Here is a 17,386-nt window from a genome sequence, read left to right as displayed (position 1 = left end):
CCACCTAATCCTTTTCGATAAATGTCATCCCAAAATACGGCAGTTCTGCACAGGAAATGGTCTCTCAAGATTTATAACGAGGTACAAGGTAGAGGTCAGTCAGATCGCGTTTTTTTTTAGATTCATCACCTCTTTCACTACAAGTCATTGGATGGTTGGTGTCAAGTCGTCCAGTCTAGTCGCGTTGAAGCTGTATGCGGATATATCTTTTTTCACTTCATATCTCTGTCTCTATCTAGCTTCACATAAATACTACATGTTTATATTTTTATTTGCAAGTCCCGCGAAGTAACCGTGACATTGAGGTGAAGATTGTTGGCACGCAACGTGACGTGAATGCGATCGCAAAAATGATTGAAACCGGTTCTCCCAGTCGGTCAATCTCTCGAATAGAGAGAGGTTCACCCCAAATCGGGAGGGTGAAGAGTCCGATCAATTACGCGGGGCAGTGAGAAAAAAAAAAATGCTACAAATAGAAAGAAAAAAGATGTTGGACGTGAAGTTGTTGATGGATAGTCACACTGGACCGTTTCCAGGGCTTTCGCACGAAGTGGGGAATGTACAGAGAAATCATTTTCAGATGGAAAATCGAAAACCATAAGTTCATTTAAAAGTAAATGATTCATATTGTCCAACTGATTTTATAATTAGATAAATGTCTCCCGATAGGAATAACAAGTCGTAACTTAAACTACTGGAGATAAAAGTAAATTTTGAAAAAAAATTAAATTGGGGAAACATTAAAATGTAATATTAGGTACAAATTTTCGTGATAATGTACATAATAGTAAACTGTACGTAAAAGTATGGGTGTAAATATTGATCCGACTTAAAGATATTAAAGATAATCTGGAAACGCAACTTGACTTTATTTATCAAATTAGTTCTCTTATCACTAAAAACTTTGTTGGTAAACATCCAATATAATTTAAAGAGCCACGTATAATGATAAAAAATTAATCATGAATGAATGTAATCCTCATTTTGCAATGAAAACAATAAGCATAAAAATACTACTGTTTTATCAACACGCGCGCGCGCCATCCTAAGTTGCCTTTAATTCCTTAAACCTATCCTCTAATCTAAGTCAACTCGTAAAATTTGACGCAAATCTGGACACTTATTCACTGATACATTGTGACGATAAATTTCCTTGGCAAATCCCTGCACTTACTGTTATTGTCAATGAAATTAGCTAACCGAAAATTTCGAAGATATCAACCTTGTATCAATGGATAAACGTTATCAAAGAAAACGTTTTGAGGTAGGTAGGTACCCCGCTATCGAAAATGAAACTCCAGCAAAATCAGCTGAACCTGAGAAAACGAACCGATCGGCGGACGATGAGACAAATTTGGCAATATGATGTAATCCTTAGTGTCAATTAAGCACGACGCCCAATCCATTCCGGCGACTATATGAGTTTTTAAGAAGTCGAAACGACCTAACTATTGAACATGCGACCATCGAATCAAATTGCTCATAAAAAGTTGACATCCGTAGCCATGGACTGTCAGTTAGAGCGGGATTTCAGCAGAAATTTTCAAAATGTCGCATTACGCTCCATTGCCGAAAACAAATACCAAATACCAGACCACTGTTTGGAAATTCATCTTAAATGCTTAACACTTATGTAGGTTCACGGTATACAAAATTTTCATCATCTTTCTCAAGAATTTAAACTTAGTCGATCTTGAGAGTACAGATGGGCTTGCTGCCTTCCAATAGTCTTGGTGAATCGTCAGCTGGCTCAATTCCAAAGAAAGCATTTCGCATATTCTTGCAGAGGAATTTCGAGCTTCATTATCGAACGTACCTAAGAAGATATATTTTTGGTGTACGAAGGACAACTGACAGAGATAAATGACTTAAAAGGAATGTGATCACTGATTGTTGAACATGACTCGAGATGACAGGAAATTTTAAATAGGCACTTACACTTGAAATTTTTTTACGATATTTTGGTTCCGAATTATTTACGCAGATCAGCACGATTGGTTCCAATCACTGTTGCAACCTTTTCAGATTTTGTTGTATGTCTTTCAACAGTGAAAAGGCAGTTTTTTTAGCTTGAATCTTGAGTTCAATGTCAGAACATAGAAAATATGTTTTAATTGAAAACAACAACGTATATTAGAACTTACAGCTCAAATTCCAAATCAGATATCGAATCATCACTCAAAGATCTAATTTATTACAAGACTTAGTAACTTGCAACAGTGAGTTCTATCAACATTTTTTGTAGTTTTATACTAATTTCCACTGTGGCATAAGTTTCTAAAAATAATAGAAAACAAAAGAAAAGCTTTTTTGCAATAAATTCAAAATATTTAATTCTTAGAGTTGAATCAAGATTTTGGAAATAAAATTTGTGTAATTTAATTCGTGTGTACGTGAAAACTTGATTTATTCTACCTCCGATATTCATCTTCCAATAACTTTTTCATCTGTTTGACCCGATCATGCCATCATATTAAATTTAATTCAATAGTTCCTAATATAAATCAAGGTGGAATTTTGTATACTGGATCAAAAACCAACCTGTGTAAAGTATCAGCTCAATCGTATTCGATTCAGGGGTTTCCTAACCTAAGGGGTACCAAAAATTGAGATTTAATTTTTGATGCCAAATAACTTAAAAATATCAAGATGTGGTGTTATCTAAACTTGGTCATAAACCGACTTTTTGGGAAAACAGTTTCCCTAAGGAGAACTAAATTAGCATTGAGCATCTCTGAGTTTGACAGTGCGGCAAATTCTTTTATCTCGGTCTATTCTTTGAAATTCGGTGGATTTGAATCTCAGCATAGTTGTCCTCTCAAAAGATTGTTGGGTTTCAGGAGAATTCTAGACTGATCCGAGCCTTTAAGACCTGTTTTTCATTTTGACGATTGTATTTGTTGAAAAGTGGTTTTATTTAGTTTATAAGAACGATTTCCCTTTTTTGCTGAACATGCTTGATTTTGAAATTGGAAATATTTCAATAGTATAAAAACTTGTACACAATTTTAATTGCTTGCAGCATACATTTAGGAGGGCATGCTAGATATGCTAAATTTTAACCTTGAAAGATTATCGTAAACTTATTTTATGAAATTATCCGATAAAACGGCTAAATGTTATCATCAAATGTTCAGGCACTGGAACACGATTCGGAAACGATTAGAAACGTGACTTTGATTTCCAATCTAAAAAAAAATATTTGCTTCGAACGATTAGCGGTTTTTGCCGAAGTAAACAAGGCGGCGGATTAAAAGAAACTGATGTTATTATCATTTTAAAAACTCTGTATGGCATTAAGTTTAGATTTTTTTCTTCAAAGATTTTAGGTGTAGAACATAAAATTGTGTTTGTGTGATTAAATTTTATAATTTTTCTTCAGTTGCACTTCCCAGAATTTTGTGACTTATGATTTTTTTTCTATTTTAAACGAAGTCCATTCATACTTTGAGCTAGTTTTTCAAACATTTATAAATTTATGATGGCAAATCGTTAAGTTGAGATGCTGATAAGTTTTTGACATACTAGTGATTTTATTGCACGTGCAGTGGGATGTTATTTTTAAAAGGCCTTTTTTGTCAGCTAAGGTTTTGATTCCAATAAGTTTATTATTGCAAATCCAATAAGTAGGGGAGAATGAGGATACTTGATCCCTGGGGATACTTGATTCCTTAGCTATATCTCGAAACTGGAATGTCTTACAAAGATCAAATGTTCTAGAAAAATGTGCCAAAATGATCAAAAAAACAATGCTTGTAGTTTTAAAAATTATAACAAAATTATTGTTTGAGTTATTGAACTTTGTTTGAAAAATTTCACAAAATGTAACTTGATGATCTTTTTTCATCACTTTAAAATGTTCCTTACGTGGGAAAATTATGACAAAAATATTTGTTCCAATATATCAATCGTTCGAGCGTAAAATGAACTTCATAATGCCATATTTTCAAAGTAATGAAAAACTCTCAACTTTTTTCAGAAAAAGTTTTCTAAAATGTTGATTATGGGTTCAATTGATCCCCTAGAGTTGGGTACAATTGATCCCCTTCCAAACGGCATATTCTTCTTCTGAATTGATCGTTATGATTGCTGATTACGAAGTTACTAATATTTATCCAAAAACTAATATTTATCAAATAATTGTCTGAAGAAAAGAGCAAAAATAATTAATTTTCTCTTAATTATAAAAAACGCCTTTAAGTATGCAATGTTATTAGCGTTGAGACAAAGTTATAGAATTTTCTTCTTATGTCTGCTATAAATTGTGAAATGAGAACAAACATGACCAAAATAGTCAATTAACATTCTATCTTGGGGTTTTGTTTGATTTTTATACAAGGATTAGGGCTTCCTGAATAAAAGATCAAGTCTCCTTCAAAAGGGGATCAAGTCTCTCCTAACTTCAGAAAAATCGCAATTTTTTTACTCCCACGAAAATGCTTCTAGTTCATCAACGGGTTCAAGTATCGTTCTAATTTTTGGAGCATAGAAATTTGAAGTTACAAGCTGTCAAAAAATGTCAAAGACGGCGAGTTGCTATATTTTTCTAAAAAGATATGGTGAAAATAAGAAAAGGGGATCAAGTATCCCCACTCTCCCCTAAAGCTTATGACTAACCAGCTTTTTTGGTTGATTTGTTCTCAGGGCAAATGGCAAAGAGGCAAAGAGTTGAATTGCACTGATGAGTTTCCAAAAGCGGTCTTATTCAGTTATGACAACCTACATATCAAGTTAAAAATTAAAAATAACAAAAAGGAGATTAGTTTCATAAATCTAAAAATTTAATATTTTGAATATCTCCTTTTAAATATTTTTCGAAGTATGATAGAAGTATCTTTACTTTGCATTTTTTAAGCACATTAGTGTTTCAGGAACAAGAATTAGGAAAACAAGTTACTTTAAAAAGAATATAAACACAGTTTTTACTTTACTATTAAACTTCTTGTCACTGCCTCAAAAATAGAAATTAGGAGTTTCCTTGAGAACAATCTTGGAGCATAGAAGGTGTTGGAAAGCTCGATCACATCATTCGCCAAAATGGATTCTGACCTAAAACCTTTCCTGTACTAACACAACCCTTTCCTTTGATATTTAAATATAGATTTTCAGAGGTTTCTATACTTGGAGATATTGATTTACCTTTGTTTATGAAATTTTCCATTTTTCAAAATTAATCTTTGGAATATAAAGGGACAAAACGTTGTTAATTGATCCTATCCTACTAACAATCCTTCCTTTCATTCCTCATTAACTACTAGAACGTGGCCGGCGCCGTTATTGATAATTTTGAAAGGGAAAGCATGAGTTTTGTGCATTGTGAATGAACTGCTAGTCCCAAGCACCATTCTTTTGGCCCTTGCACAAAACTGATGGCTCGATCAATCACGGAGTAGCAAACATTAGCGAGGTAGAACTTGTTTTGCTTAGTCTCGCCAGCGATCATGTTATCTGAAGTTTTGAATTAATAATCATAACTAAGCACATCAAGTTAAATGATTGGATAAGGTGAATATGAGTAGTCAACAAAGCTAAGCTAAGATAAAACAGCCAGTTTTCCAAAAAAGAGCCGGAAAGTTGATTTACTGCCAACATTTTTTTTCTACATAACACCAGCTCTTGATGTTTTATGCAATCCTAAGTCATTTGGCATCAAAGTTTAAATTTCGGTTTTTACAATTTTATTTTCTTGAACCGATTTTTAACCAAAAATTTAATTTTTCAAGATAAACCAGATTTATAACTTTTTGAAGTTATCGAATGAGAGTAAAAGTTGCAGGATAAAACTCTCTAAACGTACAACAACAACTTCAACATTTTTTGCATTTTAAGTCCTTAGGTATCAAAAATAAAATTTAAATTTTCCTGATTTTCTTTGGCCCTTAGAAGATATTTGAGATATTTTACCCAAACTTTGACCGCTTTTAGAAACCCTTGAATTCCGATTGAGCTGAAATTTTTCACAGGTCAGGTTTTTAAGCCAATCTACATAATATTTATGGTTGGTTTTCAAAATTCGATCATGAAATTTTTTTCATGAAAAGCCCCACAACCCTGGAAAAGTAACACCATCTAGGCAAGGTTGCCGAAAAAAATTCTGTGTTTTTGAGAAAAAACTCTTCTGACTTTCTGCACTTTTACCCAAAAATTCTGTGATGGTTTTCTGTGATGCAATTTCCATGAATTTCATAGAAAATTCATGATAAATTGGGTCTTTTTTACATTTTAGTTGGGTGAAATCAATTACCATTACCAATCTTATCATATTTTTCATCATATTGCATCTTGGGACCGTTAACAGTTTTATAGTCGTCTGTGGTCATAGCCAATTAAAGCGGAAAAAGGCGGAAATGCTTATTTAAATAATGTCAATTAAAGTTATTATGAAAGTACGAGAAAGTTCCTCGCTGACTTCAAAAATTGTTGCATTTGACTTTTTCCGTAACAACAAATCTGTTAATTTGATACGATTCTAGCGATCTGGCAACATTTTTTCAATAAGAACCCATCCTTCCTCAACATTTTATTAGCGTGCATCGGATAAGCAGGAAAAATCCCTGACTGGAAAAACAATCATCGAAAGTATCTGCTCGACGAGTCGAAATCTTACGGAATCGGACCATATTCGGATGGAATTTCCGACTGGGCATTGTTTTGCCTTTTTGATGCGAAAAAGTTGGCAGCAATCTCAATGGAAAATTTTGACAAGACGTCATTAAAAGTTCCGGTGAAAAGGTTGTTGGTGGACGCTGCTCGAGGAGTTTCGCAAAAAATTAAATAAGTGCCAGTAAAGCGTGTGAGCCTTTCTTCAAAGCCCCAAAAAAGGGAAAATCGTTGCTCCACGGGGACTAGAAGGCATCTCGGCTGAAAAATACGGCCATCGCTAGAGTGGCTAGGCCAGAGCTCAGGACAACGGGACGGGTCAGAGGAAAACCAAACGTCCACACAGTGTCCGAATATTCAAGCCAAGTGCTCGTCCGGGCCACAGACACGCTCTGCAAAGAATCGAGATAACGGAGAAGGGGTCGGAAGTCCGTAAGTATCTCAGACAACTCGGAAGAACCCCAGCGGAATAACTAACAAGACGATTCATCCCCAGGACCCCTTTTTGGCAAATTATTTCTTTCTGGGCCAACTCCATTGATCATTGCCTAGTGCGTGGCAAAGCCTTCGCCACGTGGCCTCCACACCTTCCACACATCAACCACCATTCATCTGCACAACATCTTCACCGGAACAGGGGCGTGATTCTGGTAGAGCAATCACCTACTCCAGCCTCGCACGGGTTGCTACATCAGTGGCGACAAATTCCGGGGAACTACAGCCGAATCCGAGCGGATCCCATCGCCGCATAAGTGGCGGATTATCAGTGATTCAGGCTGCCGAATCCGAGCGCAACACGAGTGGAAAGAATCCCGCCAAGTGCGCCGAATCCGATCGCCGCATCCGTGGCGAACCTCCGGCAATTCAACGACCGGATCTGATAGAATCCCGAACGCCGCACCAGTGGCGTGAAATCCGGTGGAACCTCCGCCGAAACCAAGCGCTTCAGGTCGCCGCACTGGTGGCGTAGAAATCCCGGCGAATCAGGGCCAAATTCATTCGCTTTCGTCGCTGCACCGGTGGCGAAGAATCCTGGGGCACTGCTGCCGAGCAGGACCGAATTTTATCGCCGCGGCAGGGGCCAACATCGACGCCGCACTGGTGGCGAAGAAATCCCGGCGAATCAGGGCCAAATCCATTCGCTTTCGTCGCCGCACCGGTGGCGAAGAATCCCGGGGCACTGCTGCCGAGCAGGACCAAATTTTATCGCCGCAGCAGGGGCGAGGATCTGGTGGCACAGCCGCCGAAAAGGTTCGCTTTCGTCGCCGCACCGGTGGCGAAGAATCCTGGGGCACTGCTGCCGAGCAGGACCAAGTTTTATCGCCGCAGCAGGGGCAAGCATTTGGTGGCACAGCCGCCGACAAGTTTCGCTCGTCGTCGCCGCACCAGTGGCGAAAGAATCCTGGGATACCGCGGTCGATCCGGACCGAAGTTCCTTGGCTCATCAGGGGCGAACATCCGCCGAATCCGAGGGCGTTCAATCGTCGCATTAGTGGCGAATATCCGGTGGGCCGCGTCAGTGGCAAATAGCCGGCAGCCCAGCCGCCGCATCTGTGGCGAGAATCCCGGTGGACAGGTGCCGAATCAGAGGGCAGCAGATCGCCGCACCCGTGGCGAAATCTCGGTGGCACAGCCGCCGAATTCGTTGGTAGCGCGTCGCCGCATCGGTGGCGAATATCCGGAGGAACAGCTGACAATCCGGGCCGAATTCCATCGCCTCATCAGGGGCGAACATCCGGCGCACAGGTTCCGAGTCCGTGCATAGCAAATAGCCGCACCGAGGCGGGAGATCTTGGTGGTTCCGGCGCCGAATCCGTTCGCCAGTGACCGCCGCGCCAGCGGCAGAAATCCTGTGGCACAACCGTCAAGTCGGACCAAATTCTGATCGCCGCAGCAGGCGAAGAACAATCGGTGGATCAGCCGCCGAAACCGACTGTCTTCGATCGCCGAATCCGTGTACAGCAAAACGCCGCACCCGAGGCGAGAGAAATTTAGGCCGAGGAGGAAGCACATTGGAAGCTTGTGAAAAAGAGTGAGTACCCGCTATTTTGGGGTTAATGGGAGGGATGAGTCACAAAAAATGTTGCCCAATACACGCAAAATTATCTCTCGCAATTTCGCAATCTTAATTCTTTTATTTGTGGCACCGACCACGATCAGCCTCCGTCACAAAATAGCACAATTTTTTTACATTATTTTCTGCATGCTGAAGAGGTTGATCACTTATCAGTTCTGCATTTCTAATTTTACCGACTGTGTGACAAATAAGTTTCTTTGAAAAATGGAAAGAAACAGGTACCTAAATACTTTGGTAGTTATAACCTTGAAAATACAAAAGGCTGAGTCAATTTGTATCACTTTTGAATTTCTCAGGACATGTGGTCTTAAAAGCTCCATTTTGTTCAAAACACACCCCTGTTTATTGCTGAATTTACAATACAAAAGTAAATCTTAACTTTAACTGTCTCATAAACTCAAGTTCACAAGTGATCCTTCATACGCCTTTTCAAGACCTTGGTAAGAGCAATTGTCAGTCGAAAAGCACTCAGCATTTCAATCAGGTCATAAAAGCTGTTAAAAGTGGATCTCCGGTGAAGACAGCGCCTGTAAAATACGAGATTTCGAAATCCACCCTGTTACGATAATGAATTCGACTTTTGAAAATGTTATGAGCTGCAGGCTCAAATTGATCCTAGACCTAGTACAAGGTCCCATGCCAAATTTAGGCGAGATCGGACCACGGGAAGGGGTAGCTCAACGATCCTGAAGTTTGTAGGAGATAATGAGACAATTTGTTCGGGAGGAACATGGAAAACCAGATTTTCATCAGGTAGGGAAGGATGCCACGAAATGGTAAATTTCTGGCAAAAAAAAACAAATTTTCATTAGTAACTTTGGTTCCTTTGGACCGATTTCTTTTGAATATGGGTTTCTCAAAGTTTAAATTATGAAAAAAAAATATTTCATTCGATAACCTTGTATTGATAACAGTTGACATAAAAGTTATTAAGCTTCAAAAATGGGATAACATTTTCAAGGATGATAATGAGGCGTCAAAATGATCGACAGGCCCGACCGGAACACTCAATTTAAATGCATGCCATTTTCGTCAAATAATGACTGTTTTTATTTTTTTTTGTTGAGATAGATTGCAAAATCTTTGGATTTTTTCAAATATTTGGTTGAGAATCATATTCACAAGATTATTTGGAGAGTAGTCCAGACGACACTGTGTTACAATTGATTTTTAGAGCTTTTATTATGGTGTGATTTGAGCAAAAATACAACTAAAAAACCCAATCCTAATCAAAAATAAACCAACTTGTTCGACCAGATTTGGCCTACTGTTTCGAACTTATTTTTGAAAAAACCCGACAACCCATAGTTCCCGAAAAACGAGAAAAAAAGGAAAAGGAAAAAAAAAACGGGTTCTGTCATCGGATATTTCCGGACATCGGTCGAAACTGCGAAAAAACGAAGTTCGAGAGAAGTGTGGCTGATTTCCCGCGAAAAGCCCCAGCGAAGCAAATTTCCCGGTCCCCGGTTTCAATCAACGTGTCTGGGTAGATATTTTTTGAGCTAAGCCGATTTGCGATCATGGGTGGCAAAACCAAGGAGGAGATTGTGCAACGACCGGAGAGCACCGAGCAGAATCATACCGACCAGGACGGCATCGTCGATCCGGAATGCCTCATCAAGCATCCGCTGCAATTCCAGTGGACGCTCTGGTATCCGGAACCGGATAAGAACCAGTCGTGGGGAGACAAGCTGAACGAGGTGGCCACCGTCGGTGTCGTTAAGAACTTCTGGAGATTATACAACCACATCAAGAGCCCGTCGGACCTGAAGACCGAGTGCGATTGTTCGCTGTTCGAGCAGGGCATCCGCCCCATGTGGGACGACGAGAAGAATTTCCGCGGCGGCCGGTGGGTGATCAACGTGCCCCGGCAGCAGCACCACGAATTGGACAAATATTGGCTGGATACGATATTGTGTCGGATTGGCGAGGTTTTCGATAATCCTGAAGAAATTTGCGGCGCCGTCGTGAACATTCGCCAGAAGATGGATAAAATTGCGATTTGGACCTCCACCGTCATGAACCGGGACGCGCCGATGCAGGAGAAAGCTGTAAGTCGATTTTTTACCACGTCCGAACAATAATTGTAATGAAGGAGATTGGGTGGGTAAAATAAAAAGTGGCCATTAGAAAAATTTTAAATTATGTTCTCGTTTTTCATTTGTGGCGACGACCATAAGAAACCCTTGTTACAACTGTGTGGGAGATTTGGATTGCTGATCCCTTTTTCCTGTTTTCTTCTTATTTTTCAGGGGAAATTAATAACCTAAACTCCCATTTTTTCGCTGAAAAATCACTGAAGCTTGGTTTTGTGATTATAAACGACTTTTGTCCAGCGGAAAAGTTTTTCGCTGCGAAAAATTTTTAACAATTATATTAAATTGCATAACCACAGGGGCTAAGCAACTTGATTTTCAGTACTTTTTCGGTTGTAGTTTTTACACTCTTTAACATGCGGTTTAAATTGTACCACAAAGAACTTAGATATTTAAACTTTTATTATAAGTCCTTTAAAAAAACATTGAATTTCACCTTTGAAAAAAATATTCAATGTTGCGAAAATGAAACAGAAACCACGGCTGAAGAAGGTGTCAGAAAACAACGACAAAAATTCGAAAAATATGTACATTTCATATGAGTTGAAATATCTCAGTACTTTATGGTATAATTTTAACAAAAAAATATAAAATAATATAGCTATGGCTATGAGAAAGCTTGAAGTGTGTAAAAACTACAACCGAAAAAGTACTGAAGGTCAAGTTCCTTAGCCCCTTGTGATTATGCAATTTTAAAAACAATGCCAAAAACTTTTCTCCGCCAAAAGTTTTTTGTTGACAAAAGATTTTTATAATCATTTAATTTTCCATTAAAGAACCAGGAAAAGGAAATCAGTAATCCAGATCTCCCCCACAGTTTCATGTGAATATGATTCTAAATATTTGAAAAAATCTTAAGATTTTGCAATCTAACGCAACAAAAATATTTGGTCATTATTTGACGAAATGGCATGTATTTCAAATTGAGCGTTCCGGTCGAGGCGGTCGAATATTTTGACGCCTCATTGACAGTGATGAATACTATCCTGAAAAATGTTATCCCATTTTTGCAGCTAAATTATTTTTTCATCTTAACTCTTATTGAAATCAGTTATTGGGATGAATTACCAGTAGGTCATCATTCAAACTTTGAAAAAAAACTGTATTTAAAAGAAATCGGTCCAAAGGAGCCAACATTACTGGTAAAAATCTGGTTTTCCATGTTCATCCAGGACAAATTGTTTCAAAATCCCATACAAACTTCAGGCTTATTGAGTGACCCCTTCCCGTGGTCCGATCTGGCCCAAATTCGGCATGCACCTTTTACTAGGCCTAGGACCAATTTTAGTCTGCAGCGCATAACATTCCACAGGTTTAAAATTTCCCAAACAAATTTGGGGCACTCTAGTGTACAAGCATTGACTTCATGATCTTATAAAGTGGACGAAACAAGTTGAATTTTTGAATAGTGACTTCTGGCAGACCGAAGAAGAAATTTCGAGGGATTCATTACCAGCCAGTCACAACCATTTTTTGGACCAGCCTGACCGATTTGGTCAATAATTCATGAGCCATGGTCGAAGACAAAAAGAAAAGTTATCGAAACCATTGTGAAAAAAAATTATAATATTAAATCATTTTCACATTTTAATGAAATAAATTTGTGAAAAATTGTGTTAAACATTCAATTATGATTAAACTACACGATTCATCTTTAAATTGATTTATCAGAAGTTGAACCTATTTACTTCATGGGAATATTTTCGTAAAAATAATACTCTTATCTAAGTTTGTGGCATATCGGCAAATTGAAAATCTAATTAGAGAGCAATTATGATAGATATGAAAATTGATAGGTGGAAAGGTCAAAGCTAGAGCGCTTTGGGTAGAAGAAACGAATAGATGGTGAAATTGTGAGCTTAGGGCATTGTTTCTTATCGACAGCATGAAACTGAATGTGTGATTCTTTACCCGGCATCTGCTGGCTGTTTGTAGTAAGTGACGAAGAAGCCACATTGCTACCCACAACCAGCCCAGATGGGTCGAACACATGAGGTTGCGTCCGACCGGTCGGACGCAACCTCATGTGTTCGACCCATCTGGGCTGGTTGTGGGTAGCAATGTGGCTTCTTCGTCACTTACTACAAACAGCCAGCAGATGCCGGGTAAAGAATCACACATTCAGTTTCATGCTGTCGATAAGAAACAATGCCCTAAGCTCACAATTTCACCATCTATTCGTTTCTTCTACCCAAAGCGCTCTAGCTTTGACCTTTCCACCTATCAATTTTCATATCTATCATAATAGCTCTCTAATTAGATTTTCAATTTGCCGATATGCCACAAACTTAGATAAGAATATATCCCAGCGGCGATCAAAATAAGATAATAAAAATAATACACAAAAATGTCAATGAACGAGTAAGCTCCTCACGGACAAGGTCCAACTGGAGTATCCAAATTATGAATCAGCACCCTACAGATATTCAAATGAATTGTTTTACTACGGAATCCACTACCGATGTTGGGGGTTCAATCGACCGATAAAACGACAATGTTCGAAGGAAAGGACCACAAAAATAGCGAACGTCGTCTTCGTCGTAAGGAGAAATAAAGGCTTACGGCGCGTCGTGGCCTTGACCTACACACTTGCGAATAAGAGGCATCAGAAGAGAAGCTTGGCTGACTGGAAGTATAGGTAGGTACCTAGCTATGTTGTCTAGAAGGAGGAAATGTAAATGATGCCCCTCCTTCCGTTTCCTTCGCCAAGCGCAGTGGGTTGAGTTGATTCGATCATCGTCCAAATTAATAGCAGAAGCTCGGAAGAAGACGGGTGACTGGAAAGTTGCCCAATCCATTCGAACTGAAGAAATCTTGGAATGATTCAAAACATTTTTTTAATTTGATATGTGTGTATACACACCAATCAATGTATAACTCAGAAAGGTTTACAAAATCAGATTTTCCTAGAGATACCCTCTTCAAAGTTGCACTATTTCGGATTGGTTTGTGTTTAGGCTTTTTCTCTCTTATTCAACCAATTTTAACGAACGAATGATTGAATCAATCTAACGAGGTAGTTGAATTGTGAGAGCTTTTTTACGATGCTCCGGATCATGAGGCGGCACGCGTGTGCTTCAAAACAGAACAGTGTCGGGGCAAGGTTCTACAGGCTGCGGAAGGAAGTTGATCGCATCTTCCTTATTTGATATGCTAGTGCTCTGGCTTTATTAATTTGTAGATGGGCGAGCGCTGCGTCTTCGGGTTTTCTGACATTTTTCTCTATTTTCGTAACATATATTTAATCTTTGAAAGCAATCCAAAGTCTATTCTAAATAAAGTGTTTCCAGAGTTTAGCTTGAATCATGAATCAATTGATTTTGAGATGTTATAAAATAAAGTTATAATTACATTCACTACACAAGGCAACAAATATAACATTTTTACTTTTTAAATCAATTTGAGAAGTTTTCATTATATGGTATACTTTGCGAAACACTTCGAGTAGTTCTGACTTCTGAAAAAAAAGTTATAGAACTTTCCTTTTCCTTATTTATCGCAATTCTGTAAAAAAGGGTGAAATTTAAATTCAAAAAAAAAGATGAAGAAATTTTTTTTTTTTTTTTTGAAAATCGTTGATATTTCTTTACCTTTAAAGATTCTATTAAATTTTTGAATGACGAATCAGAAACATTGTTCCAGCACCTGATGAACAATATTTGGAAGAAATTCTCAAATCGTAATTAAATAAATATACAATTTAAAAAAAAAACATGTTTGAAGGAACATAACTTTTATAAGATTAAAAATAACGGCTTCAAACATGTTCAGTTGTGTTATTCGAAATAAAATGATATGAGGCCTTTGGAGCCAAAGGGATATAAGTGCATGAAAGCTTATTTCGAGAAAACACGCTTTTAAGTTGTTGTGTTTGGCAATTTTCCATATACTTTCAGAAAATTTGTATTTTGCTTTGAATCGTAAAAGTATGTAAAGGAAATTCAAATAATCTCAAAAAATTATCAAATATAGTTTGAAATATGAAGAACGTTTGGCATCATTAACTCAAAATCGGTCATTTTGCCACTTATACCCCTTTGGCTCTGAGGGCCTCATATAGTGTAACCGAATCAATAATTGCATTAGCAATAATTGCAATTTAAAAAAAAAGTCATGCATTAAAGGGTTTCGATAAGGGTTCAGATAAAGTATTCGGCTTTATCTGTTGGAAAATCGAAATATCTACACGAACCAAATCTATGAAAATATACTTTTGGTTAGTGAAAATGTTCCACAAATCGACACCGCACCAGATTACGAAAAAAGATACCGTGCATTTTCAACCCCTAATTCACATATACTTGGTAAAAAATCCAGAAAAAAACTAATTTGGACTAGAAAACTTTGCACAAATAGATCTATCTTGTGTGTGTTTTTTTTAGGAAATCTAATGAAGGCAGTTTTAAATCAAATAGGCCCTATCTTGTGTGAAATCTCCGAGAAATCGAATGAAGGCTAATTGAGCCTCCGTACGCTTCGAAAAATGGAATTATGGCTTTTTAACCCTCAATTAGTTAAGCAATAACTCCCTTTTCCGATGCGTGTGGTAGCTCAAATTATTCAACTTTTCGAAAAAAACACACACACAAGTTAAGTCTCATTTGGTTTAAAATGTTCAAATCCAAACATGCTTTCTCTGAACAATTTTAAAAAAGTTGGGAAATTAAGAGTAAAACGGTCAGATCTCCATTTTCCGAAGCGTGCGGTGATTCAAATAGCCTCCATTCTATTCCTCGCTAAAAAAAATCACACAAGATAGGTCTCATTTGCTTCAAAATGTTCCAGTCCGTACAAGCTTTTCCTGAATTAAATGAAAAAATGTTGGGAAATTGAGAGAAAGGCAGCCATAACTCCATTTTCCCTTGCTTGCGGTGGCTCAACCCTTCATTCGATTCTTTGAAAAAAAAAATCACACAAGATGAGTCCCATTTGTTTTAAAAATATAAAGTCGGAACAAGTTCAAAAAAATGTAGGGGAATTGAGGATTAAAACAGCCATAACTCCATTTTCCGATGCATGCGTTGGCTCAAACAGCCTTCATCCGATTCCTCGGAAAAAATACCACAATATAGGTATCATTTGTTCCAAAATTTTCCAGTCCGAGCAAGCTTTCTCTTAACTATTTGGAAAATGTTGGGAAATTGAGGGTAAAACGGCTATAACTTCAGTTTTCGATGCGTGCAGTTGCGGCTCAAATAGTCTTTATTGGATTCATCGGAAAAAATCACACAAGATAGGTCTCGTTTTGTTCGAAATTTTCGAGTCATAATATGTTTATTGAATGAATCAAGTTTTTATGACTTTGTTCTAGTTTACATTATCTTGATTCAGAAGTTTGGGGAAGACATGAAAACAAAATTTCTATAGGCTTTTGAAGTATATAGAAGTAATCTTTCGGTCACTATTTTTTTGTTTTATAGGGTTTCCTGATATTTTATTCAGTGTTGATTATTTCTCAAAGCTCTGCCAGACAACAGAAAAAAATCCAGAACAGAAAAAAAGAAAGACGTAAAAAAAATTCTTCTCAAAATTTTATATTTTTGTCAATTGCTTGGTTTGAGAACTGGATGAAATAAATAGGTAAATTTATATATACTGCTCAACTAAAACCTGATGTTGCAACTTAATTGAACTTCAATTTTAAAATTAAAGAACAGAATGTAAAAAACAGTGTTAAAAGTAGATGCTCACTTTTTGGAGAATCATAAAAAAGACCATCAGTGTACTCGGTTCAAGTGGAAAATTCTGAATGAACAGTCTAAGTCAGTGGTCGGCAACCTTTTGAGTCGGAAGAGCCAAAAACTTAAAATTATCAATATTTTAGAGTTTGAAAAAGCCACATCAAAGATAAAAAAATAAATGTTGTTTACTTTTTTTTTCTTATTTTTTCTTCTCTAATCGTCTCTATGTTTTTAAAATTGTTGTATGATTTTTCATGATCGAACTTCCAACGCGATATAATTTTGAAAAATGATGAGAAAAAAAAGTGGACAGTAAACTTCACATAAGCACAGAAATTCTACGCAAAAAAATGTTTAACTTCATCTACACATCGTTAACTTATTCGTGTTCGTGAATTAGTTTTCATGAAAATCGTCTTAAAGTTGTTCGAGTTAATTTTGTATGGGAGCCCCCCTTTCATAAAAAGTGAGATTTTCGAAACTATTATACAAACCATCTCTGGCCCGAAAACCCCTCTTATACCAAATTTCACTTCATTCCGACCGTCCATTATTACGTGATGGTGTTACAAAGAAATCGGCTTCATTTTTATACATAAGATTGAAAAATGTAGGAGAATTGAGGGTAAAAACAACCAAAACTCCATTTTCCGAAGCGAGCAGTGGCTCAAATTATCTTCATTAAATTTCTCGGAAAAAATCACACAACATAGGTTTAGTTATTAAAAATTTTCTAGTCCAAATTATTTTTTTCGGGTTTTTTTTTATTTAGGGGAACTAGGAGTTGAAAAGGCACTATATCTCTGTTCGCAAACTCGTGCGGCGTCTTAAACTATGTCCGAACGATTTTCCGGACATTTTCACTAACGGAAAATATATTTTCATAGACTCGGTTCATGTAGGAGGGAAGATATTGAATTTCTTTGCAGTTT

General features: G+C 37.4%; 2 protein-coding genes across 4 annotated transcripts in view; one reads left to right on the top strand and one right to left on the bottom strand.

Annotated features, from left to right (window-relative positions):
• LOC129742369 (aquaporin AQPAe.a) overlaps window positions 1–17,386 on the bottom strand; it is a 219,525-nt gene that overhangs the window by 158,126 nt on the left and 44,013 nt on the right. The window lies entirely within an intron of this gene.
• Window positions 10,198–10,795, top strand: LOC129742370 (eukaryotic translation initiation factor 4E-like). Its single transcript, XM_055734271.1, has one exon. The coding sequence runs from the start codon at window positions 10,198–10,200 to the stop codon at window positions 10,759–10,761; it is 564 nt and encodes a 187-aa protein (XP_055590246.1). The 3' UTR covers window positions 10,762–10,795.

This window comes from Uranotaenia lowii, chromosome 2 (assembly GCF_029784155.1).
Source record: "Uranotaenia lowii strain MFRU-FL chromosome 2, ASM2978415v1, whole genome shotgun sequence".
NCBI lineage: Eukaryota > Metazoa > Arthropoda > Insecta > Diptera > Culicidae > Uranotaenia > Uranotaenia lowii.
This window is presented reverse-complemented; position numbering and strand designations above follow the sequence as displayed.

Coding starts and splice junctions, on each gene's coding strand:
- LOC129742370 (XM_055734271.1), top strand. CDS start 10,198: ATGGGTGGCAAAACCAAGGAGGAGATTGTGCAACGACCGGAGAGCACC.